A 23,355-nucleotide genomic window follows, 5' to 3' on the forward strand; every position below is an offset into this window, starting at 1 on the left:
GGTTGCAAGTTAGATCAGGCGCGCCATCGCGTCTACGATTACGCTGGGAACTTTGTAAATCGACAACGACCCGGCGCTGCTCATCACGACCACCATTTCGCACCGAATTTTTCGATGGATTTCGACCTATCCAGCGAGGTTGAATCTGTTTTACATATCGCAAGGGAAGTCTCAGGTAAGTTCAATTTCAAAGGAGCCCCATACGCTCACAATCATGAATCAAATCAAGTCTACAAGATCCCCGGCCTAAAGGCGAACGAAGGCCACCGTGCTCAAGATTGGGGAGATTTAGCTGCGCCGTTGTGGAAAGGACGGATGAGGATTATTGAGAGGTCGACAGGTGTTTCGATTCTTTTCGAGGATGCTCAGACAGGTGCGCGCATTGAATCGTTACGTCTCTGAGGCTGGGGGGTTGACGATCAGACGTGTACCTGCAGGAGAACGTTAGTGTTTCCATTGATCGACAGAACGGGTTTTCATGAATCTTGCTTCCTACTAGTGTTCGCCCGCGCAGAATACGATCCTGCTAAACCATGCGTAGAAGCCGTGCTCGACTCTTCTCGATATTTCGTGATACGGGTAGAAGATGGTGGAAAGAAGGCCTATATTGGACTTGGATTCGCCGAGAGGACAGATAGCTTTGATTTCAGTACGTCAAGCTCTACTGGTGTTGACGGCTCTAACCTCTCTCGCTCAGATGTTGCACTACAAGATTACACAAAGTATGAGATGCGCTCTTTCCAAACCTCATCCTCCTTTGACCTACCTGAGGGTTATTGTCCAGACGATGGAAGACCGCGAAGAACCCTCCTTCTGCACAGGAAGAGGGGATGACATCTTCTCCCCACATACCGGTAGGCCCGAAGAAAGACTACAGTTTGAAGGATGGCCAAACATTTTCAATCTCGATTCCGGGTAGTAAGAACACTACGACCAACAGTAGTGCCACCACCAATTTGTTGGGATCTGATAACACCTCTAACACTAGCGGAGGAGGGTTTGGAGGTGGTATACCACTGTTACCGCCTCCGCCCAGTAGCACGAAGAAGAGATGACGCAGTTGCAGAATGGGATGTGTATAGCTGGTGGGTTCCTTTACTCTTCTCCCTTTTCGAGGCCCAGTTTACCCTATATCTAGATTCTACAATTCTTGTTCGATAGCTCTACATGGATGTATTTTATGTCGCGTTTTTGTATCTCCATGCTTGGGGTGGCATTACTATCATTATACGTGACTCGTTCTTCGGTCATCGACAGGTTGCTGGTTTCTTCATAAGGACGCGACACTCGTTATATTCTCGAAGTTCAGGAAGTGCTAGATCCGGGTGGCGGAAAAGGTGATTTTTCGGCTTCGACAGTTTGGTCATCGCAATAGTAACGATGTCGCTTAGACAATCCGCATGCAATCTAAAGTGTTTCCCCAGTACGTGCTTCTCACTTTAGTCTGACGGAAGAGACTCATGTTCTTTTCAGTCTCGTGGGATTGGTATTGCATGTGAAGAGTTCAGGTTCCATGTGACACGCCACCTCAGGAACGCGGGTCCCGCAACAGCCAACATTGGAAATAGAGTATACACAGAGGTCCCTTTTGAACAATCTACGAGTGGGAGGATACATGGTTTCTCATTTGAATCCAGGCCTCGAGTTCGAATGCGGCGTATTCGTCGGAAACTGCTCCACTGCTCAATGCTTTCAGGAAGATTGCACGTCGTATTGTTCCAAAGTTAGACCACCCGGGCCAGCACCCTGAGTCTATCGGAACAACCTCTGCAAATTCTGTGCCCAATATCCACCGAAAGGCCCACCTGCCTCAAATCAAGCGTTGAATCCATGCTCTCATACCACTTTTGGATTTTGTCGAGCCGCTATTCAGTTATTTGAATTGCTCGGGCGGGTGCCGATTCTAACATCTAAATGCCCATTGCTTAAAGCCGATTTTCATCCGTAAGAGACTTTTCCCGTTACCTCTCTAGCTCTAATGTCTCACCTTCCCCTTTTTCGCAAGAATTGCGGAGGTTTTGATATAGGTCATCGAAAAAACGTCGACGACCATGACGTTCTACTCTGAATTTCTCCCAAATACCCGGTAGATGAAGCTTCGGATCATATACAGTCCAGGCTCGCTAACAATTGGTGGTATATCCCAATTTCTCCGCGCATAAAAGGCGGGCTTCATACAGCTTGGCATCCCAGGTTCTCTTCCAGGTCCCAGTCCAGCTTGTAGCCTTTCATCAGCTCGCGTTCACCACAAAAGAAATGAAGTCATCATTCCTCTTGCTCACCGCTTTGGTTGGTGTCGTCGTTGCTACGCCTACGCCTCGCGCTGCTTGTACGAGCCCGGTCAAACTCTCAGGAAACCCGTTCCAAGGACGTACATTACATGCCAACAGCCGCTACGCCGGCGAAGTCAATAATGCTGTTGCCCAGATCACTGACTCTACGTTGAAGGCTAAAGCGCAAAAGGTTGCAAGCGTTGGCACTTTCTTGTGGCTGTATGTACTCTGTTACCTCCCCATTCTTTATGTTGCAGCTTGGGCTGACGGGGTTCGTTCACAGAGACACCATCGCCTCGATCAGCACGTTCGAAAAATACCTCACGGAGACTCAATGCAACGAAATTTTCGGTGTCGTCATTTACGATTTACCCGGACGCGACTGTGCTGCCAAGGCATCCAACGGTGAACTGGCTGCTGGTGATGTCAGCACCTACCAGACCAAGTACATCGATCGTAAGTCTCAAGTTCTAACTCTGACTTGGTCGTTTGTTATATAACTGAGGTTACATTCTTTAAGCTATCGTTGCTATTATCAAGAAACACCCCGAAGTTGCAATCGCAGCTATTATCGAACCTGATTCACTTCCCAACCTTGTCACCAACTCCGGCCTTGCGACATGCCAAGCTTCCGCCTCTGGATACCGTCAGGGTGTTCAGTACGCTTTGAAGAATTTGAATTTGCCCAACGTGGCGATGTACCTCGACGCCGGTCACGGTGGTTGGCTCGGATGGGATGCTAACCTTCGTAAGTTTCCACAAATCTAAAAAACATCAAAACTCAAACTGTCCCGTAGAGCCCGGAGCTCAAGAACTGGCAAACGCCTACAAAGGGGCCGGCTCGCCCGCTTCCCTTCGCGGATTCTCGACGAACGTCGCAGGATGGAACGCATGGTCCAAGGTCCCCGGTGAATTTGAGAACACTTCCGACGGTCAATACAACAAAGCTCAGGACGAGAACCGATATGTGAACCTCTTCGGTGCTGCCCTTGCTAGTGCAGGTATGCCGAACCACGCTATTGTGGATACCGGTAGGAACGCTGTTCAGGGACTCCGTGACGCTTGGGGTGATTGGTGTAACGTGAGTTTTTGCCTGTCTCTTTGCACGTTCCTCGTTCTGAGAAACTGGTTTTATGCGAAAGGTCGACGGTGCCGGCTTTGGTGTTAGGCCAACGACCAACACTGGAAACTCACTTGCTGATGCATTCGTATGGGTAAGCTTGTTTATTATCTTCCTTCGCATCGGTTCCACTAATCCTGTGTCATCCTCACAGGTTAAACCCGGTGGTGAATCTGATGGTACTAGTGACTCTTCCGCTCAACGTTACGATTCCTTCTGCGGTCTTGCCGATGGTGTGTTGTCTTTTTTTTACCGCTCGCGGGCGTGTTTTACTTACTTGTTCTACTCTTCGCAAACAGCGTTCAAGCCGAGTCCGGAAGGTCAGTCCCTCTGTTTCCCCGAACTGGACGATTGTCGCTGATCATTCGATTGCTTTAGCTGGAACTTGGAACGAGGCGTTCTTCGAGATGCTTCTCAAGAACGCTGTCCCGTCCTTCTAAAGCAGGGTTGCGGATTTCAATGTAACACCGAATGCATGATTCACCCATCAGTGTAATAGTATATCTGAATGCCTGCAAATTAATTCATGACTCGAAGGCGCTTGTGTGATTGAGTATAGTTAGCAGTCTTTTGCGTTTGGTATTGCGCGTAAAGCGCGGCTGGACCTATTTGAGTCGGCGTGCCCCGGGCTCAGTGTTTGCTTGATGCCAGCCGCCCGCAGGACGGTTTCCTCAGCACCATTTGACCTTCAGCATGCGCAACGCCGTACGGCTGACTCTCGTTGACCCGGGTCAACTATTGGAGGGTTACAGAAGCATTGTAAATCAGGAACCGTCGGGAAAACCGTCCGTAGATGCTGCATTCATGACCTCATTAGTTATTGAAGCATATTCAGCAAAGTTTCCGAGGGAAAGTCGTTGTAAGAGTGGGTTCGAAGGCTGATTCATTGAGTTGGAGTTGGATCTGGCAGCTGCTTTGATAGCCTGGTGGTCTCGTGGTGAAAGACAATCAATAGCACTGGGTATTGCTACGGTCGTTAGGCAGCCCCGCATGTTCCGAGAGGCGGGTTCATGACCCCGCTGTTCATTGTACCATGGCAGTTGCCCCACTCGATGTCTGGTTTAAAGAATGAGTGCCGCTGGTGTCCGAGGAAACCGAGGGCTGTGCAGGTTGTCACGTGCGAGCTCCTCCGATGACACATGTAACCCCCTCCAACTCCAATTCGCGGCGTTCGGCTTTTATAATATTGCGGGTTTAACCGTTTCTTTCCATCCACATTTCTCTCTTCCGCCATTTACAATGTTGTCTAGACTATCACGCTCCTCTGTTCGACGCTCATGCCTTACCAAGCTCGCAAAGTCAGGGACAATCAACGTTCGTCGAGGTATTGTGCAACCTTCTGGGTCAGAACAGGCTAGTGTCATGGATCTTCCTGCTACGTACAAAGATGAAAGTCATTTCGCGCCGAACTCAGGTATGTTGATGATTTTCTATTCGCCGTTCCATTTCTAATCTCATTTCTGTTGTATTACAGATGATTTGGGATTCAGCTTTAACATCCCTCGTCAGGAAGATGCTCTCACCGGCGCAACGAGACCTATCTATTTTGATAATCAAGTCAGTCTTCTCTTTCGACACCTTTTTGAAAGAAAATCGTTCATAATCTTTGATCAGGCAACCACCCCCGTCGACCCGCGTGTTCTCGACGCTATGCTCCCATACATGACAGAGAAATTTGGCAATCCTCACAGTCGAACTCATTCTTACGGTTGGGAAGCAGAACAAGCCGTAGAAGACGCCAGAAAGGTTAATTGTCAAGCCATGTCTTCAAAGTTGTCGTATACTAACGCGGGCAAATTCACCAGCATATCGCAGACCTTATTGGTGCCGACTCAAAGGACATTGTATTCACTTCTGGAGCAACAGAAACGAATAATATGGCAATCAAGGGTGTCGCTCGATTCCACAAGGAGAAAAAGAGACATGTTATCACGGTGCAAACGGTATGCACTTCTTTTTTCCTCCATCGAATCTTCTCACGATCTTTCTTCCAGGAACACAAGTGTGTTCTTGACTCGTGCCGCAAACTCGGAGAGGAGGGATTTGATATTACCTACCTTCCGGTGCAACGGAATGGTGTCATCTCGTTGAACGACCTCGAGGCTGCCGTCCGCCCAGATACAGCGATTGTATCAGTTATGTCAGTCAATAACGAGACCGGAGTTGTTCAGCCAATCAAGGAGATCGGGGCTCTACTTCGGAAGCATCGTGGTATTTATTTCCACACAGATGCAGCTCAAGCAGTCGGAAAAATACCTATTGACGTCAATGAGATGAACATCGACTTGATGAGTATCTCAGGGCACAAGTTGTACGGACCGAAAGGTATCGGAGCTGCGTATGTCAGGAGGAGGCCGAGAGTGAGATTGGAGCCTCTCATCAGTGGTGGAGGGCAGGAGAGAGGTTTGAGGAGTGGTACATTAGCACCTGCCTTGGCTGTAGGACTTGGAGAGGCTGCGCGTATCGCTAAACAAGAGATGGCGGTGAGTTTGCTTTTCAGTTCCTCATTTTGATGAAAAACCGCACTTGGACGATATATGTGGGAATCGAGTGGTAGTTTGATCTTCCAGCTTGGTGAATGACCCTAGTGCAGGGGTACTGAATTTCTACGCTTTTACCTGTCAATTGCCGAATATTTTACTGATCTTACTCTTCATAGAGAGACAAAGCTCATATCCAGAAGCTCTCGCGAAGGTTGATCGAGGGAATCAACTCTCAAATTGATCATGTCGTCCGCAACGGGGATGAAGTTAACGGATACCCTGGCTGTGTCAATCTTAGTTTCGCGTACGTTGAGGGGGAGAGTCTCCTGATGGCATTAAAGGTTTGTTTCTTTGTTGCTGTTCCAGTTTCCAGTTCTAACCACCTTGGTTACAGGATGCTGCTCTGTCATCAGGTAGTGCATGCACATCCGCTTCGCTGGAGCCCTCTTATGTGCTACGTGCTTTAGGTATGTCAACAGCTTTCAATCAGACCTTTCCAATCTCTGATACACCAATGAATAAAGGTGCTGCGGACGATATGGCACACTCCTCGTTGCGATTTGGTATGGGTCGTTTCACCACCGAGGCGGAAATCGATTTCATAGTCAAGAATATCGTTGGCACCGTTCATCGCTTACGGGAGATGAGGTCCGTGTTTCTCGCCCTTCTTGTACTGCCTTTTCTCTGAACTGACGGACTTTCTTCACAGCCCGTTATGGGAGATGGTTCAAGAGGGTATCGATATCAATTCCATTGATTGGTCTCAATCGCAACACTGAATGAAGTTGACGCTTGGTGAACTTGTTTCTTGGCTAGTCGCGTGGATTTTCTTATTTGGTCGAAGACGAAGAAGTCATCACTGACTGGATTCTTATGCTCTACTATTTCACGTCCATACTGTATCTGTACTCTATAGTATCCCTTTTTAGTTTGATTATTTTTTTCTGCTGTAAACGTTGTTAGACAAACCAAAGCATAGACAAATTGTGTTTGTACTCCGATCGTTATTGTTTCGAACTCAGACGCGGCCGTCCCTTAGTTGCTTTTCTCGCTGACCCTTCATCACAAATGGCTCGACGACTATACCTTGGAAGTGAGTTCTTGCAATTCTTTTCTTTTCGGTGCTAGTGACTCAAGGCCATAATCAGAGCTTCCCACTGATGTGCGGTCTGAGGAAGTTTCAAAATTTTTCGAAAGCGCCGGTAGAGTCGTCGACTGTCGTGTCATGACAGGTGAGCTCTCTGACCTTGACACTAATCTTCGACGACACGCAGACTCATTTTTCACTTCTTCCAGGCTTTGGATTTATCGAGTTCGAGAACTCAAAGGTGGGCAAAATCAAGGTGCCACTCAATCAAATTCTCATGAACGTTTACAGGATGCAGAAGATGCAGTTCGAAACTTTGACGGAAAAAGTTTCATGGGCTCTAGGTGAGAAACTGTCTGTTTTCATGGACTATGCTCTGACACCTTTGCTCAGTCTTGTGGTCCAATTCGCCAAAGAAGGTGGCCGCCCAAAAAGAGATCATTTCGAGGATAGGAGAGAGTTCAGGTATGGGTTCGTTGCCTCTCTATTAATCCGCGACAGTCCGAGAGCCAACATGATTGTCTTTTAGTGTTCGTTCTCGTCGCCCACCAGCCGTTCGTATCACGGTATCCGGCCTATCTCGCGACACCAGCTGGCAGGTACGAGGTTTTACCGGTCTTCAAATGGCCCGTGGTCCGTGTTTCTTGCCCCTTGTTCCGGCAGACCTTTTTCCTCACTTCCATTGGGATGCCTGTTGCCTGTTCTATCCGCTGTTGTGCGATACTTTCTGGCCCGCATTACTCCACACCCGCGGATCCACGTGTCATTTTGGACGATTTCTTCCCGTCGACGTGTGGAAAATTAATCCCTTCGCTATTACCAGGACTTGAAAGACTTTGGTCGTGATGCCGGTACTGTTAGCTTCTCCGACATTTCTCGTGACGTTCCGGGACAAGGGTGAGTGGGAAAACCTGAGTTAATTTGTTACTTATCCTCATCCTCATTTCTACAGCGTCCTGGAATACCCCTCCCGTGAAGATGCCGAACGTGCTGTGAAGCAGCTTGATAACACGGATCTCCGTGGACGCCCTGTCCGTGTCGCCCTCGATGACTCTGTGAGCAGACCCATCGTCTTTCTAATAAGGTAACATAACTTACATTCTGAATAGCATTCTGGTGCCGACAACTATCGTCGTGATGACCGTCGTGATGACCGTTATGGCAGGGAGGATCGCTACAAGGAGCGCGATGACCGCCGCGACGACCGCTACCGCCGTGACAGATCTAAGTCACCTCGACGTGGAGATCACGATGACCGCCGTCGGTCCCCTCCGGCAAGGAGGGGAGAGGATGATAGAAGGCCTCCAGGGTACGACGACCGCAGAGGGGGTGATGATGACCGCAGAAGACCTGATGCTTATTATGATCGTCGTAGGGATGAAGACAGAAGACACGACAAAAGGCGCGAGGAGAAGGAGGAACGCTTCGACGACAGGCCGAGGCACGCCAATGGAGACGGCGGATATCGTTAAAGGCTCTTCTAGGCTTTATTGATTTGGACAACTGCTCTCAAGTATAGGAACCTGCGTCCCCCGAAAATGGTTTTATTTCCTATCTCGTTTGGTCTTCTCTCTATTCCCGATGCCGGTGTTGTTCTATACGCGGACCGTGTACTATCTGATCGTCGATATTCGTTTGCTGTTATGGGCTATCTATTCGTAATCACCAGTCAACGCGCGCACCTTCCGTTCCGGGATTCTTCGGTCAGGGAGAAAACCAAGTTCTTTTACGCGAGGACAAAACAAGGTTTGGCTAACAGCCGCAGAGGCTCCGATATATTTTGGCCACCTCTGTGCAAAATATCGGTGGGCTCGGGATACAGACCCCCTATTGGTATACGTTACGATGGATCCACGAAAGGCATTCGCAAGGCATTGGCACGCCAGGACTAAGGAAAACGCCACAGCCCGTCCCGCGGGGTCCGTTAGCCCGGTAAGTGAATGATTGACTGACTTGTATATCTCTTCCCACAGCGCTGGATATAGTGGATGCATGGTGGATGTTTTTGTCTGTACGTATACATCGGATAGTATGTAGGAGGAATTGAAGTACTCAAATACACTGCGCGCGCCGCAAGTGTATAATCAAGTCACGATTGAAACCCCCAGATCGAGTTAGACTCTTGCACAGGAAATATCCATCGTTTCTACTTGTGTACGCAGAGAAGATACGAATGAACATCCTTCCTCGGTAGTCAACGAAAAGACGATAGCTGTGTATTAGTATTCATCAGTAAGAGCAAGGTGATCGACTAATCCCATATTCGTTTCATGTACTAAAAATGCAGCAAGCAACCTGTGAACCACCTTCCAGGCCCAACCAATCCAAATCCTGTTGATCTCCCTCCGTCCCGAGTTCAAACCACTGCTCGTCCGGCATCTTGATCCATAACGTCATCCCATGTTGGGGTGGCACCTTCATTAATTTGCGGACTTTCAGACGGAATAACTTGAGGGTCATCGTAGGCAGAACGCGCAGGGGGATAATGTCCGCAGATTCTTCAGGTCGACATCCCATGATTCGCTGTATTTTGACTTCTGGACGGAGGTGAGAATCAGGTGTGCCACGAATGCAAACGTGTCAACCGTTTTCTTAACATACCGAACAGCTTGCTACTTAATTTCTCGGATCGCTCCGAGCGTTTGAGTAAATTGTCAGGCGGGCCATATTCTTTCAAGGGGTCAGAGGGCCGCGAGAATAGTACGGATATAACAGGGGGAAAAGTAAATTCCTCACTTTGACATAAGACGTCCCAACGGGGGTGTTCCTGTCGTAGTGTTTCGCGGAGATTTGTTCCGCAATCAAAAATATGATGCTGAGCTATGTAGGACAGGTAGAAAATTTCGCTGTCCGTCCGTTCCTTTGCAGAAACCTGTAAGCAATATCAGTTTGAAGTGCAAAGGGAGTTATTGGGTGACTCGTGGTACAGCCGCCGCATCCAAAACTGTGAGAGACGGGATCCTTGCTATCAAAAACTGGCGGGAATTTCGCGACTCTGCCGTAGGCGCGAAGAAAGTATGAGACCTCTATCCGATGGAGTAATTGACCACCACTTACTGTCTACCACAGGATTTGCTCCAATGGAAAGGGTTTCCAATGACGGAAACCAGAGGCTCAACGCGTCTATGTACTGCCAAGAATTGAGAAAATTCGATGAAAGAGATATGTGCTTCAGTCGAGTGATGCGCTGATGATATTGCGGTACGGAGATTTCGCTGATACGATTAGACGCCAAGACAACCCGTTCTAGACTGTACAGATATTGTGAGTGAATCATTCATCGAACGGAAGATGTTACTGAGGAAAGTTTCCCAAATTATCCCAAACACTGCTCCAATTCGAAAGCTCATTGCTGTCGAAATTAAGTGATTCAATTTGAGTCTCGGGTGAGCTTGAACCAGATAGATCGGATAGGCGATTGTATCCCAACTCAACAGCCCGCAGTTTGGGCATGAATGGTATAATTTCTTGGAATTGTTGCCAGGTCGTCAAAGTGTCGTTAAGTTCAAGCTCTAAAAGGTGGAGAAAGCCATTCAGCATCTGCTGTCGGTCATAAAGAAGAGTAAGTCGAGTTCGGCTGAGTGCAGAAATGTGTGAACACTGAAACCTGGTTAGAGCCACAGATATCATGGAATGACTCACTTGAGAGCCAGTCTTTGCAAGTAGGCGAGCTCAACTGATATTTTTGCGAGTGTACCCCACGTCGGGAGCAGGCTTCTCGAGAGGTCCAGTCCTCGTATATCTTTGATCGAGGTCAGAAAATCTGAGTGGATAACAGAGTCGAGGCTTAACTGGGACACGTTCTTTGAATCGCTCCCGGCGAATCTGGGCGGGCGATGAGCTCATTTTCCAAGCTGATTTCTCTTAATCGACCAAGATCTGAAATCTTTCCCCGTATTTTATCGAGGTTTACAGCTTCTACTTCAATCGTGCCATTTGAAGAGCCGAGAATAACTTTCTCTTGTGTATTCGTTCCATGAAAGGATTCGATGTATTTCGATGAAAGACCTTCTAGGAACGATACCCCGCACAAGACTTTGGCAGACGCTCGGATAAAAGAGCCCGAATTGGGAATCCTTGCGATCCGTGTCCTTAGCACCAAAGAAAGTATATGTCCCAACCGGTAGCTCACCGACAAGAAAAGTAACGTTTTCCGTCTTTCACGCCGTCATGCTTCCCTCTCGAAGGATCGTCCCATTCGACTCCAAGCCAAGTTCCAGTGGTATTATCGACAGCGCCAATGAATTTAACAGTGGCAAGATCGCCCAGATAACTAATGCGGGTCCCAACAGATAACGTCTGCATGGTCTTTGAAACAAATGTAGAAATTGAGATGAGATGAGATGAAGGCGATGACCGAAGCTGAAGGAAGGAAAAAACAAGGCTGAAGGACGCCGGTTTACCCGACGCGTTAGCCGAACCCGGGTTGCTCCCATCTCACTCACCGTAACGGAGCTCGCCATGCTGACCTCGACGCTATCAATCACCAAGAGGATGTCTCGTAGCGGTTCGACCGCCATTAAGAGAACTCAAACAATAGCGCGACATATGATGTCTACGAGCTCAAGTCCGCCTCAGCAAGAGGAAGTAAGTTCACTCAGTTCTTGTAAAAAATGCAGAAGAGTGACAAATACGCTCTTTTCAAGCCGTCTGTACTATTCGAATCTCTTCTCGCGGCAAGAACGTACAAATTAAATCGCCCAGCAAAACTCAATGCCTTGGACCATACTATGATTGGACTGTTGAGATCAAAAGTCGAGGTAACAACCGTCCAAACGATATTCTTCCGTCATCTTATTTCGTTGTCTGGTGCAAATCGCAGAATTGGAACACGTCTGACTTATGTGCAGCCATATGGGGTTCGGGAGAAGGCAGGGCATTCTGTGCAGGGGGTGATGTCGACGGTGAATGACAATGCATGGTTGTGATGTTTACCACCCTCAATGAACCATATACAGGTGTTGTCCGAGATGCTGCCGATCCGAGTACCAGACCAAGAGCGATTCAATTCTTCAAATCCGAGTCAGTTTACTTCTCCTGGTCCCGCTGAACGCCATTCGCTCATCAAGGCTTGCAGGTTTGAACTGGATTATATCCTTGCAGCTCTTTCCAAGCCATACATCGCGATTATGGACGGCATAACGAGTCAGCCTGACTTCCTGCTCAAAAAGTTGCGAATTGATGCTCATACATATCATTACAGTGGGGGGTGGCGTAGGATTATCTATCCCAGCTACTTTCAGAGTAGCGACTGAAAAGACCGTTTTTGCTATGCCCGAAACAAAGATAGGGTATTGTCCCGATGTTGGAGCAAGCTTTTTCTTGTCCAGACTTGATGGTGAGATGGGAACATACCTAGCTCTGACGGGCGATACCTTGAGAGGGAGAGCGGTGTTGTGAGTGCCTGTTCTTCCGGGACTCGAATCCTCCTCACTTTTACCAGTGAGCATGGTTTCGCTACGCATTTCATCCCCTCTCGACGAGTGCCCATGGTGCTGGAGAGTGTTTCAGCGCTTGATAATACCTCGAGCATCCAAAAATCATCGCAAGAGGACTATTATAAACGAATTAACGAAATCATCGAGGAGAACGCATCGGAGGCAGAACACTCGGGGGCCTTCGTTTCAGAGTTTGTTGGTGCGAAGCGTGCTGCCATTGACTTTGCATTCCGACACGATGAAGTCGAGAAGATTTATGAGGATCTCCGAACGCTCCGAAATCACCGTGACCTTGCAATAAGCAAATGGGCGTCTACCACTCTCGACACCCTGGATTTCCGTAGTCCGACTAGTTTGAAGGTGGCTCTGCGGGCGATTCGTAGCGGAAGGACCAAAAGCCTCGTCCAAGCGCTAAATATGGAATTGCAGATCGCTATTGCATGTTGCGTAAGTCGAACAACCCCTCACAACTGCATTCCGACGCTTGACTCTTTGTCTTACCCCAGAGCGGGGCAACGCCGGACTTCAAGACTGGTGTGGAAGCTGTTCTCGTCACTAGAACGAAAGAGCGTCCCAATTGGTCTCCGTCTACCCTCGAAGAGATAACTCCAGAGAAGGTCGATGATTTTTTCAATGGCAAGTACATCACAGACAAGGACAGGCTCGAGATTCCGGAACCGTTCGCCTCTAACACGATATCAAAACCGAGCCGTTTTGCCTTGCCCACGGAAATTGAGATTCGGGATGTGGTCACAGGAAGTCATGTCACGAGCAGCGGCTCTGGCGTAACCCAGGATGAATTGGTTGCCAAAATTACCGACCTATACAACGGGAAAATGGGCGTAAAGGAGAAGGTGTTGGAGGTGATAGCTCGTAAATGCGAAACCACAGACAATGCAGATGGTAATCGCGTCTGGATGAAGTGGGTCCACTCAACGGAGGCCCCGCAATGATTGGATCAGACGTTAGAACCTGTTGATGTTGGTCCATATACTTCTCCTGACGACAAACTTTACAGCGCAAATCTGGGTAGTAGAGATGCCATCATAGTCATCATATGTCATCATATGTCTATGCACTCTGCAATGTGTATCGCTGTGCAAATCTCTCCTGATGTCAGGTTCAGTTAGGTTCAGTTACATCTATGTATACCGTCAGCTGTACCTTACTAAACCGATCTAGCCGATCTGGCCAGTATTCAAAGAACGAGTATGACCAAGGAGCTGAGTACAATCGTCTGACCGAGGACGCTGATCAACAAAATGACTGATCGGATAAAAACCGAAACTATATTGATAAAACGGACTTTGGACAGCTTTGGGCGTTAACATCCAACGTTTACTGGCATCCTTAGAATGAGAGGTGATGCGATCATTTGTTAAAATGTAGACTGTTGTTGATAATAAATTCCAAAGGCGAGCTGATGAGAATACGTTGCTGGGTGTTCTGATACATATCGACTCTAGTTCCTTTCCCGTCATATACACAATCCCGGAACCTGAGGCCTGAAGAGCCGGGAGCCCACACGAATAACGGACCCTGATTGCCTGACTTGAACCGTTTCACAGCCAAGAGCATCCTTTGTTCCAAACAAAGCCGAGCAGAGGAGGGCTTCGGAATGCTCGTCCAACTGTCGACTTGTAGGAAGAAAGGGATGGCTGTGCAAGCTCGTTTGAGATGCTTTGGTATTTTGTTGTCAATTGCGCACAAAGCAAGTGCGTTGTTATTTCAGTTCTCCGCCCGAACCGCTTGCAAGTGACTCCTCTGCAACGGTTTCACTGCCCAGAATGCGCGAATAGACCGTACAATTGATTCTCCGTGGTAGAGCACCGGAACACATGGTGAGGGTCCGCCTGTATAAAGTGCTGCTGGTTCTGAACGAAACTAGCAATCTGTCCTCCAGAAGAACTTCTTTTACTTCCAAACATGAATCCTCACTTACTTTCAACCCAGTATTCTCTCATGGACGTCGCATCCGTTGTACCATCCCCTCACCAAATATTTCGGAAAGCAATTGGCTTGATGGGTTCCACTCTGGAACCATACTGGAGTCAGACTGTTGACATGACACGACCGCAACAGGAGTTCGACATCGACCCAGTCACAGGATTCTTCCCAAATAAACCGCTTCCTCGGCTGTCAGGACCTTACCAGAGATGGGAGAGAGCCCTGTCGTATGGTACGGCAAACATCAAGCTAGGAGAAGAAATCGGAGAAGAAGCCGGAACGCAATTCTTCCAATCTCAAGAATGGAGACTAGAGATCTACAATAAAGTAAGCACTGGACCTCGTATTAAAGAAGCAACACATCCTGACCAATGCGTTCAGTGGCCGGTTCTGAGCATAGATGAACTTCTTGCGGACAAGGATAAATTGCGCCGTGCACACCTAGTCCTCGCTTGGCTGGTGCACATTTATGTCCATTCCCTCCCACCGAGTGAGGAATCTAAACCGAAGAGAGTCCCGGCCTCCCTAGCGAAGCCACTGGTTCAGGTTTCTCAAGTACTGGGAATCGCTCCAGTCCTGACCTTCGCAGACACAGTCCTCTGGAATTGGGAGTTGATTAACCCAGACAAGCCGGTGACAATCGACAACATGCGCTTCTTGCACGCATTCTCGGGGACGGAGGACGAGTTGAACTTCTATAGGGTCTCCGCCACGGTAGAATTGCACGGCGTCCAGATTCTTGAGATCATCGACAACTACAACAACCTAAGGAATCCGAATGACTTGACGTCTATCTCGAGGGTTTCGCGTGACTTGGGGAAATTGGCTACCGTGATCGAGGAACTCGGTCGAGTCTTGCAGTCGACTCGTTCAATCATCGACCCGCATGTATTCTATTGGCAGATCCGTCCATGGTTTGAAGGAAGCGATGCGCAAGGTCCCACTGGACCTGGGTGGATGTACGAAGGGGTCGAGAATTCGCACAGGCTCGACCTTAGCGGACCTTCAGCGGGCCAGAGCACCGTCATGCACGCTTTGGACGTCTTCCTCGACATCGACCACAAACTCCGACAAAAGCGGTACCCTGCGCCTTCAGAGGAAAACAAGCGGGCAGACCACGGCTTCATGCAGAGGATGAGACGTTACATGCCGGGCAAGCACCGCCAGTATCTAGAGCATCTGGAATCCACGCCACAGTCTGTGCGAGCGTTGGCTGAGAGCACGCCAGCTTTACGGGAGCCATACAATGGTGCTGTGATGGCTCTGAAGAAGCTGAGGGACATGCATATGCGGGTTGCGTGCTTGTACATTATCACGATGTCGAGGACAACTCCGCACATTCCTTCCGCTTGCCCTGCGAGCAAAATGTTGGAAAACATGGAAAGGAAACGACAGCAAGAAGGTCCAACTAGAGGCACAGGTGGAACCGAGCTGGCTGTTCTCTTGAAGTCAGGGAGAGATGCCACCCGACGTGCAGCGTTGAACTGAGCGACGCGCAACTCGAGCGAAACAACAGGACTACAAACCCGAAAACACAACTGGATGATAAGATATTAGCCATCATAATCGTACTCAATTCTGCAAATAATCCACAAACCAACGACTGTAGCGTCTAGTTAACTTATTTAGAACTCACAAACTCGCATTCATAATTTATCAATAACCTATCAATTGTTCTGCAGTTTTCATTCTGTATAGCCTGTAGCGTATTCAATATTTATGAGTATTTATTCCTGGACAAAATGTAGCACCTACAATATAATTTTGCTGAATCTTTGCGATGCGGAAAACAAGAACGGATGATTGCCCGCCGGGGAGAGTCACATTGCCACGTGCTACGCGGTACTGTCGGGGACGGGGAAGCCGGACACGCCGGACAGGCGTCAACCTTCATTGTAGGAGAATGGGTGACTAATTCCGCATCCGCATATGTGGTATTGCATAACTTTGACCGGTTTTGAGAATGCATGTAGCTTACCATCTGCAGCTGGTTGAGCTGTGTTGCAACCTCAAAAAGACAAGAAAGAATACCTTTTTGAGGCACCGATTACACGAGATCACGTGCCTTCTTCCCTTCACCCGGGTGCTTGTAACGATCGCGTTGAGTCACAACGCTTGTTACATCTGGTCTCACCTTCTCTTCACCATGACTTACGAGCTTGAGACTGGCATTGCAGCACGCTTGATTAACGCGGAATCTGACGATGAGCAGATTTTTACTACTCCTCATACACTTCAGGTGCTATCCGTTAAACCCATTGGCGTCAATGGGCAGTCGGACCGTCATCGTGTCATTTTGTCCGACGGGTCTCACTTCATTCAAGCAATGCTAGCGACATCACTCAACTCTATGGTTTTAGACCATACTATCACCAAGAACACTGTGATTGTAACAGAGAAGATGTCGTGCAATTATGTTCAAGGAAAACGGTGCGCGACGCGTTTGAAAGTTTTTTTTCTGCACCGCGGGATCACTGACGTCTGGATCTTCAGTCTTCTAATCTTAATGTCAATTCGCATTCTGGGTCAATGTGAAGAAAAACTCGGCGATCCTAAGAATTTGAAAGAAGACAACGACAAAGGCGAAGGGGGCTCAAAACCCTCCTCTACTGTCACCACTCCAGCCGTCCAGAAAGGCCAACCGAGTAGGCCTCAACAACAACAAACAGCACAGACAAAATCTGGAGGAAAACCCAACTTACACCCTATTGAAGCATTGAGTCCATATTCCAACAACTGGACTATCAGAGCCGTAGTCACTCAGAAGTCGGACGTTAGGACGTGGTCTAATACACGTGGAGAGGGAAAGTTGTTCAACTTCACTCTTGCGGATGAGTCCGGAGAAATTCGCGCTACCGCATTCAATCAGATGGTGGATGAACTTTACGACAGGGTCAAAGAGCAGAAGGTCTACTATGTCAGCAAGGCCAAAGTGACCTTGGCGAAGAAGAAATTCAACAATGTCCAGAATGAGTATGAGATGACTTTGGAGCGCAATTCCGAAGTGGAAGAGGTCAGTCAGCTTTCTCAACGCTTTCCTCACACCAATCTCCTTACGATGTCCTCCGGTAGTGCACGGATGCATCCAACATGCCGACCTTGAAATATAACTTCATCCCCTTCAGTGAGCTCGAGAATCTGGCTCCGGAAGCTATTTGTGGTAAGTGCCGCCGAACTACAATTGCTCAATAGCTTCCAAAGTACTGATTTCTTACAAACAGATGCCATCGCCATCGCCAAGGAAGTCGGTGAGTTCGAGGAGTTCACGTCGAACAGAACTCAGCGTCTCGTAAGTTCATTGTATTGTCCTCGGTTCCTGACACTCAACCACGATAGACCAAGAAACGGGATCTGACTCTCGTTGACAAATCTGGCTACGCTACGCGATTTACCATGTGGGGGAAATTTGCCGAAAACTTCGCGGTAGAACATGAAAACCCAGTTCTAGCCATCAAGGGTGCCAGAGTTAGCGATTTCGGCGGTCGAAGCCTCAGTACCATCAACACCACACAAGTGTTACAAAATCCCGAATTGCCAGAGGCGTTTGCTTTACGTGGTTGGTATGATGCTCAGGGTTCTGAGCATAACTTCCAGTCGCACACAAACGTTGCTTTCGCAGGCAAGACGAGCGGGGGGTTTAACAGGAACTCAGTTGTACCACTGTCGGAGGTCAAAGAGTTTGTGGTAGGAGAAAGCGACAAAGCACAGTTTTTCTCCTCTCGAGCAACCGTGATGCATATCAAAGGGGACAACATTGCGTATCCAGCCTGTTCGACGCCGACGTGCAATAAGAAAGTCGTGCAAAGTGGTGACTCATGGGGGTGCGAGAAATGCCAGAAGTCTTATAATGAGCCGCAGTGGAGGTATCGACAACAATCTGATCATGTTCGCACTGTACTCACCTCGCAAACCAGATTCATTGTCTCCATGGCTGTGTCTGACTGCACTGGACAGGAATGGTTCCAAGGCTTTAACGATGTCGGAGAGATGATTTTTGGAATGACTGGGAACGAAGTGATAGCAATCAGAGTATGTAAGCCTGTCCGATGGACGGGCTCGGTTTTGACAATTCTATTCAGGAAAACGATGAAGCACGGTTTAATACACTGCTGGCACGATCAATTGGCCATACATTCAACTTCTTTTGTCGTGCAAAAACCGAAAATTTCAATGTCTGTGCTATCTTTACCTCATCGACAGATAGTTGCTCATTTCATTACAGGATACTCTTCGACTTCGTAAGGGCATCGTGCGTATAGAAAAGCTGGATTATGCAGAAGAGGCGAAGCATTTAATTGAGCTTCTTGACTCCCCGTGGGCGAACCAGTGATTCCTTCAACTGTACCTCTTATTCTTGACTCTTGAGCTTGCATTCCTTCCGTGTTAATAGCCAATTGTGTACAATAAATAATTGACTTGGCCTTTAGGCTCAAGTGTCCCAGTTAGCTCATTTTTGGCGGCTTACAGGGTACTCCTAATTTGTCGATGTCGGTGGTGACCGCGAACTGTTTGTGTGTTGTTTACATGTCACGACTTTCTGTAGCGCGTCAAGAGCACTTGTAAACTAGCTCTTTTTCTTTTTCTCGACGACCCCATATATCGATCAGCCAGGGCACCAGCACGGCATTCACGTCAGATCATCTGGTTCAAGCATTGCGCTAACGACTCATCACTAGACGTCGACGACACGCAACGAGACACCATTTGCGTACAATCCCAATCCTGTGTGGCCACTTTCTACGCGTTCCGGACACCTTTTTTTTTGCAGTAGAAATCATTGGAACTCATGCCAGCGTCAGGAACACCATCTCGACGTCGAAATTCTTCCGCCGCGGGCGATGCTTTCAGAACCACTTCCTACGAAACACCCTCACGGTCGACGGGAGGTACATTGAGCCCACCTCTGTCATCGGCTGCATCAACAGGATACGCCTCGAGTACTGTGGCAGGCCCTGGAGTTGGGGCCAAGATGAATATTGTAACGCGAGTTGCGATTGAGGGAAAAGCAAAGCCAGGAAACGATGGTGCTGGGGTGAATATATACCTCAAGGTATGTGGAGACCAGTCTTCAACAACGACGCTTTGGTTCTGATCCTCGAGCCGCCCCTTGCAGCTATCTGTGCCTCTAGATAGCACCAGCCCAGGACAGACCATTCAGCTATTTCCAGGCAGGGTTTAGGACGTTTATCATAAAGTAAGCGGCTAACACGATCTTCTTTACAGAGGAGAATGTCAAGATACTCGATTACATAGTTCACCCACTGGATAACAACTCAGCGCCATATAATTTCGACTCCATGAACGCCCCACTTCTGCACAGCGCAGGACGGGCATTGAATCTACCCGCGCGTTCCCAACAAACCTTCCAGGCAGCTTTTGGGCTATCACTACCACCGTCATCTTCATCTTCATCACCAGCTCCTCCTCCTAATAGTTCTCGCTCATCTAAAAGTGCGGTAAACGGTTCATCGTCTCAGGCAGAATCTATTGGCCCTGTCGATCCAATGTATACTGGCCATATCCTGGTCAGTGGGTATCATGTTTCCTTTGTGTTGCCAAAAATTCTCCCGCCTCGTTATCCAGAAGATGGATCAGGTACAAACTCAGTACGTGCAAGCGGCAAGTACGGTGGCAGGCGACTCTCTATCGGAGACCGTGACCGTCTGCAAGCCCAGTTCGTAGCCGCTATCGAACTTTGGGTGCCTTTCGTCTCGCAGCCACCGAGATCTCCCTTTTTAGTAAGTGTCAAATATTTCCCCCTTTGATACCGAAAAAGATGTTGACTTGATATATTCTACTCGATAGTTGTCGATACCTACTCCTCGATGTCTCCATAACAACATCAAACTCCGGATATTTCCACCTAACACAAACACCACTTCCGCTTCGCTTGCCTCTCTATCTTCTTTAGATGATGACTCCGCAGGCTCTTGGGATCTGGCGTCAGATCCTCATGTTACACGAGCAGCTACATCTCCAAGGAGTAGAGCCTCAAGCAATGGCTACGGCCATAACTCGTATCACGGTAACGAAGCAGATGATGAATCAAGCGACTCCTCTACTGCTGGTTTCTCTTATGGATGCGGAATTCAAGGAAGCTTTCCTAGCACCGAGAGAATCAGGATGCGATGGGCTAAGCCAGTCAAAAACCTTGATATACCTCGCTATGGGTATGGCCGAGATAACTTGGAGATTTCAACTGCATCCATTGATACCGGTCGTCGAAGAGTGGGCGTGAAGAGTGCGAAAGGCGAGATGACCTGTATTGTGAAGGGAAAAGCCCGCAGTAGTGATGGTGCGGAGGGGATCATCATGGACGTGGAGTACAAAGGGACATGTAAAGATGTGTGGTATCCTGGAGTTGCAACTCTTCTCGGTATGGATGTCAGCCTGGAAGCCAAGAACTCCGATGTTAGTTGGCTTCAGGGCGAAGGATCGCCTGGATCAGGCTGGGAGGTGACTGGGGGCTCCGGCTATACGGGGTTTGATGCTGGGAATGACTCCAACCCTCGAGCTACAGGCGGAAGATTTGATTCCATAGAGTCGTCATCCTCGAGTCCACAGATACAGATAACTCCCTCTCCTTCCGGTGCACCTTCATCTTACCTATCCAGACAAAACTCCAATACGTCGTCGACATCTTCTCTTCTCCGTGCCCCTCTTCCCGGCATCCAGAACGTTGCAGAGTATTCTTTTGAGCGTTCCAATGCCACCAATGACCCCGCTGCGTCTATCACTTCAACTCAAATGTCAACGTCGTCCATGGGCTCACTACCCACCTCTGCGAATCTCACAGAATCTGTCGTGTCTCGTCCTCCAGGTTATCCAATCACACTTCATCTCAACATGAACGAGCTTGTCCCACCTGCAAAAAATGAGCTCAACTTCTCTGTTAAAGGGACAGTCGTTGTCGTTCCACGTACACGACATACTACGCCTCGTGTTAATGGGTCGACAAAACGTTCGGATGCGGAGAGCGACGACACTACCTCTGCATCTGGTGGTGACGATCGGGAAGTAACACCCGTTACGCTGCCGCGGTTCACCGTTCTGGCTGCCGACACCGAATCCACAACCATCGTGGTCAGGAATGATATTTCTGGCACTTCCTCTTCACCGGCCAGCGTGGAGGTCTACAATCCGAATGGTGACATACATTCCGATGCTCAGGCGCGGAAGACGGTTTTACAGAAAGGTGGTTTCACAAGATGCGGAGAAGGTGGAGGAAGAATTGTTATCAAAATTCCCTCGTCTGGTTATGTTAATGGACATGCTGGCGGAAGGTATCTCCAAGCTCCTACTACAACACGCACACTCAATGATAGCGGAAGGAGTAGTCCAATACCAAGGATGTCGTCGCATGGAAATACCGCGAAATACAACACTCATAAATTGCGACCAAAGAGGGATGGAGAATTGATGATCCCTTGGGTGGATGCTAGAATTACGCTTCTTTCGAGTAGCTTCGAATCCTCCTCGTATGCCGTTCGAGTACGTTTGCCTGCTCCTGCTGAAATGAAGGGGGATGGCGATTGGCTGGAGTTTGGTTTGGCCAAATCAGGTTTGTCGGGGTCGTCTCCTTCCTCTTCTTCCACGGTTGTGGCAAGCGACAAACCGCCGGATTTGGATATAGTGAGCGTCAGTGTTGACGGGGTACCTGTCAAATTTGAAGCGACTGCTGCTGCGCCGGCGAAGGAGGATTCTTTGGCTGGAATGGGATTTGAACAAATGAGTACCCGTGAGTGGATCAACTGGGTTCGAATTAGGGTTGGGGGTGTTGGTGGCGGCAAGGTTACCATTGACTATGTGGTAAAGGAACAAGAAAGCGAGAGGAAGAAAGGGAAGAGGCGCGCAGATGTCGGTGTCCCCATCGATGTATATCTCCCTACCTTTGCATTGCCAGTTGGGAGGTTTGAGGCTCTTGTTGAAGGGCAACGTGGTATGTGGATGGCCCCATAATTACGCCTGTCAACTAAATGTTACTTTCTTTTTTAGACATGAAATTATCCTCACTACAAACCAACTTCCGATATTCTGTTCCGCTCGAATCGTCGGGTAACAGATTATTATCCTACGCTGCCGAGCCCTTCTTCTATCCTAGAGTATCTTTCTTCGCAAATCCATCTCCAAGATCCTCATCTCGTTCAGTATCACTCCTCATGGTCTCACTCATTCTCGGACTATTTTTCTTTGGCTTCGTAGGTTTATACCAAGCTCAAAGCGAACTTGCGAAGCTTAATCGTTCTCCAAATGACCTACCCCATCTCTGGAATCCGGTTTCAGAGTGGGATCATAATCACTTTGATCCGGTAACTGTCACCACCACCACAACCACGACAGTGTATGCCTCGCAATCCCCGCAATCCCCTTGGGACTGGTTTGGGGGTGGAGGTGCGGAAGACCTGGGAGTCACATCTGCCATAATTACCTCTACATCTTCACCGTCTTCAGACACTACTTCAACTTCCCCGCCTGTTTCTCTCTCTCCTTCGAACCGAGCACCGCGTGAGTCGAAGGATGATGGTGATGATGACGACCTGGGGCAGGAAATCCTCTCAGAACCTTCGTCACGGCCCTTCCTGGAGACCTTTGGCCTGATACCCTACCAAAAGTTGATGACCTTCACATGGGGAGATCTAAAACCCGTCGCCGAGTCTATATCACGCGTGGCGAGCGTGGTGTGGAAAATTGCAAGAAGAGTATATCATTATCCGCTGGATCCACCATGATTATTGCAATATTGTTTATGATCTTGATATGATGATTTACCTGCTCACTTTGAGGAATCTACTTTTTTCTCTTTTTTTCCTTGTTTTACCCGTTTCACTATTGATAGAAATCTCTTTTTTCAAATTTTACATGTATACCCATCACTCGTATGTTTATTATGACTAGTATGAATATGAACCTTCCGTTGGATTGTTGGCAACCGTATCCCAGTAAGGGGTGCTTAAACCTGGAAAAGGTTTTTGAAGCCCCCGAAAGATCAATTTGCGGATGCCATTGA

At 48.4% G+C, this 23,355-nt stretch overlaps 8 protein-coding genes across 11 annotated transcripts; 7 read left to right on the forward strand and 1 right to left on the reverse strand.

Annotated features, from left to right (window-relative positions):
- Positions 1-2: 2 nt before the first annotated feature.
- E1B28_009197 (uncharacterized protein) lies at positions 3-1,250 on the forward strand. Its single transcript, XM_043154069.1, has 7 exons — positions 3-175; positions 230-373; positions 438-443; positions 500-649; positions 698-722; positions 785-1,085; positions 1,139-1,250. The coding sequence occupies exons 1-6, from the start codon at positions 115-117 to the stop codon at positions 1,053-1,055; spliced, it is 657 nt and encodes a 218-aa protein (XP_043009357.1). The 5' UTR covers positions 3-114; the 3' UTR covers positions 1,056-1,085; positions 1,139-1,250.
- Positions 1,251-1,473: 223 nt separating this feature from the next.
- CEL6C (1,4-beta-D-glucan cellobiohydrolase cel6c) lies at positions 1,474-3,927 on the forward strand. Of its 2 annotated transcripts, XM_043154071.1 has the most exons (10): positions 1,474-1,944; positions 2,006-2,086; positions 2,166-2,492; positions 2,557-2,729; positions 2,794-3,021; positions 3,071-3,354; positions 3,416-3,487; positions 3,548-3,626; positions 3,693-3,713; positions 3,772-3,927. In XM_043154071.1, the coding sequence occupies exons 2-10, from the start codon at positions 2,052-2,054 to the stop codon at positions 3,831-3,833; spliced, it is 1,281 nt and encodes a 426-aa protein (XP_043009359.1). In that variant the 5' UTR covers positions 1,474-1,944; positions 2,006-2,051; the 3' UTR covers positions 3,834-3,927. The 2 variants fall into 2 exon arrangements, with proteins under 2 accessions (XP_043009359.1, XP_043009358.1); XM_043154070.1 differs by having other exon boundaries at positions 2,006-2,492.
- A 705-nt stretch (positions 3,928-4,632) lies between these two features.
- Positions 4,633-6,655, forward strand: E1B28_009199 (uncharacterized protein; the record flags this gene model as incomplete). Its single annotated transcript, XM_043154072.1, has 9 exons — positions 4,633-4,807; positions 4,868-4,950; positions 5,008-5,139; positions 5,199-5,336; positions 5,388-5,876; positions 6,053-6,217; positions 6,271-6,343; positions 6,401-6,524; positions 6,586-6,655. 9 exons carry the CDS (start codon positions 4,633-4,635, stop codon positions 6,653-6,655), a joined length of 1,449 nt encoding a protein of 482 aa, XP_043009360.1.
- A 289-nt stretch (positions 6,656-6,944) lies between these two features.
- On the forward strand, positions 6,945-8,435 carry E1B28_009200 (uncharacterized protein; the record flags this gene model as incomplete). Its single annotated transcript, XM_043154073.1, has 10 exons — positions 6,945-6,969; positions 7,025-7,108; positions 7,173-7,204; positions 7,255-7,307; positions 7,357-7,428; positions 7,493-7,562; positions 7,787-7,860; positions 7,916-8,018; positions 8,073-8,272; positions 8,339-8,435. 10 exons carry the CDS (start codon positions 6,945-6,947, stop codon positions 8,433-8,435), a joined length of 810 nt encoding a protein of 269 aa, XP_043009361.1.
- On the reverse strand, positions 8,338-11,361 carry E1B28_009201 (uncharacterized protein). Of its 2 annotated transcripts, XM_043154074.1 has the most exons (9): positions 11,096-11,361; positions 10,756-11,039; positions 10,641-10,705; positions 10,262-10,506; positions 10,021-10,214; positions 9,891-9,958; positions 9,700-9,835; positions 9,565-9,633; positions 8,338-9,500 (listed from the first exon to the last, which is right to left on the reverse strand). In XM_043154074.1, the coding sequence occupies exons 1-9, from the start codon at positions 11,266-11,268 to the stop codon at positions 9,232-9,234; spliced, it is 1,503 nt and encodes a 500-aa protein (XP_043009362.1). In that variant the 5' UTR covers positions 11,269-11,361; the 3' UTR covers positions 8,338-9,231. The 2 variants fall into 2 exon arrangements, with proteins under 2 accessions (XP_043009362.1, XP_043009363.1); XM_043154075.1 differs by having other exon boundaries at positions 9,202-9,500; positions 9,700-9,958; positions 10,262-10,540; positions 10,606-10,705.
- A 16-nt stretch (positions 11,362-11,377) lies between these two features.
- E1B28_009202 (uncharacterized protein) lies at positions 11,378-13,617 on the forward strand. 2 transcript variants are annotated; one of them, XM_043154076.1, is made up of 9 exons: positions 11,378-11,550; positions 11,610-11,723; positions 11,786-11,867; positions 11,922-11,985; positions 12,041-12,108; positions 12,167-12,359; positions 12,407-12,848; positions 12,908-13,365; positions 13,420-13,617. In XM_043154076.1, exons 1-8 carry the CDS (start codon positions 11,425-11,427, stop codon positions 13,352-13,354), a joined length of 1,536 nt encoding a protein of 511 aa, XP_043009364.1. In that variant the 5' UTR covers positions 11,378-11,424; the 3' UTR covers positions 13,355-13,365; positions 13,420-13,617. The 2 variants fall into 2 exon arrangements, with proteins under 2 accessions (XP_043009364.1, XP_043009365.1); XM_043154077.1 differs by having other exon boundaries at positions 11,786-11,985; positions 12,908-13,617.
- A 2,877-nt stretch (positions 13,618-16,494) lies between these two features.
- E1B28_009203 (uncharacterized protein) lies at positions 16,495-18,678 on the forward strand (the record flags this gene model as incomplete). Its single annotated transcript, XM_043154078.1, has 8 exons — positions 16,495-16,778; positions 16,842-17,361; positions 17,421-17,508; positions 17,570-17,637; positions 17,685-18,211; positions 18,263-18,377; positions 18,428-18,520; positions 18,571-18,678. The coding sequence occupies 8 exons, from the start codon at positions 16,495-16,497 to the stop codon at positions 18,676-18,678; spliced, it is 1,803 nt and encodes a 600-aa protein (XP_043009366.1).
- A 191-nt stretch (positions 18,679-18,869) lies between these two features.
- On the forward strand, positions 18,870-23,276 carry E1B28_009204 (uncharacterized protein). Its single transcript, XM_043154079.1, has 4 exons — positions 18,870-19,398; positions 19,462-20,086; positions 20,154-22,287; positions 22,344-23,276. Exons 2-4 carry the CDS (start codon positions 19,646-19,648, stop codon positions 23,075-23,077), a joined length of 3,309 nt encoding a protein of 1,102 aa, XP_043009367.1. The 5' UTR covers positions 18,870-19,398; positions 19,462-19,645; the 3' UTR covers positions 23,078-23,276.
- Positions 23,277-23,355: the final 79 nt, after the last annotated feature.

The sequence above is a fragment of the Marasmius oreades genome, chromosome 5 (assembly GCF_018924745.1).
Source record: "Marasmius oreades isolate 03SP1 chromosome 5, whole genome shotgun sequence".
In the NCBI taxonomy this organism is placed as follows: domain Eukaryota; kingdom Fungi; phylum Basidiomycota; class Agaricomycetes; order Agaricales; family Marasmiaceae; genus Marasmius; species Marasmius oreades.

What these genes read in the sequence shown, in the direction of transcription:
- E1B28_009197 (XM_043154069.1), top strand. Translation starts at nt 115, where the DNA reads ATGGATTTCGACCTATCCAGCGAGGTTGAATCTGTTTTACATATCGCA. An exon ending in TATCGCAAGGGAAGTCTCAG is followed by an intron (nt 176 to 229) that starts GTAAGTTCAATT and finishes AATCAAATCAAG; the next exon opens with TCTACAAGATCCCCGGCCTA. An exon ending in GCACTACAAGATTACACAAA is followed by an intron (nt 723 to 784) that starts GTATGAGATGCG and finishes GTTATTGTCCAG; the next exon opens with ACGATGGAAGACCGCGAAGA.
- CEL6C (XM_043154071.1), top strand. Translation starts at nt 2,052, where the DNA reads ATGACGTTCTACTCTGAATTTCTCCCAAATACCCG. An exon ending in CGGATGGGATGCTAACCTTC is followed by an intron (nt 3,022 to 3,070) that starts GTAAGTTTCCAC and finishes ACTGTCCCGTAG; the next exon opens with AGCCCGGAGCTCAAGAACTG. An exon ending in CTTGGGGTGATTGGTGTAAC is followed by an intron (nt 3,355 to 3,415) that starts GTGAGTTTTTGC and finishes TTTATGCGAAAG; the next exon opens with GTCGACGGTGCCGGCTTTGG.
- E1B28_009201 (XM_043154074.1), bottom strand. Translation starts at nt 11,268, where the DNA reads ATGCAGACGTTATCTGTTGGGACCCGCATTAGTTATCTGGGCGATCTT. An exon ending in CAGTTTTGGATGCGGCGGCT is followed by an intron (nt 9,836 to 9,890) that starts GTACCACGAGTC and finishes TATTGCTTACAG; the next exon opens with GTTTCTGCAAAGGAACGGAC. An exon ending in TTGGGACGTCTTATGTCAAA is followed by an intron (nt 9,634 to 9,699) that starts GTGAGGAATTTA and finishes ACCCCTTGAAAG; the next exon opens with AATATGGCCCGCCTGACAAT.
- E1B28_009202 (XM_043154076.1), top strand. Translation starts at nt 11,425, where the DNA reads ATGCTGACCTCGACGCTATCAATCACCAAGAGGATGTCTCGTAGCGGT. An exon ending in GTCCGCCTCAGCAAGAGGAA is followed by an intron (nt 11,551 to 11,609) that starts GTAAGTTCACTC and finishes GCTCTTTTCAAG; the next exon opens with CCGTCTGTACTATTCGAATC. An exon ending in TGCAGGGGGTGATGTCGACG is followed by an intron (nt 11,868 to 11,921) that starts GTGAATGACAAT and finishes AACCATATACAG; the next exon opens with GTGTTGTCCGAGATGCTGCC.
- E1B28_009204 (XM_043154079.1), top strand. Translation starts at nt 19,646, where the DNA reads ATGAACGCCCCACTTCTGCACAGCGCAGGACGGGCATTGAATCTACCC. An exon ending in CACCGAGATCTCCCTTTTTA is followed by an intron (nt 20,087 to 20,153) that starts GTAAGTGTCAAA and finishes TCTACTCGATAG; the next exon opens with TTGTCGATACCTACTCCTCG. An exon ending in TCTTGTTGAAGGGCAACGTG is followed by an intron (nt 22,288 to 22,343) that starts GTATGTGGATGG and finishes TTTCTTTTTTAG; the next exon opens with ACATGAAATTATCCTCACTA.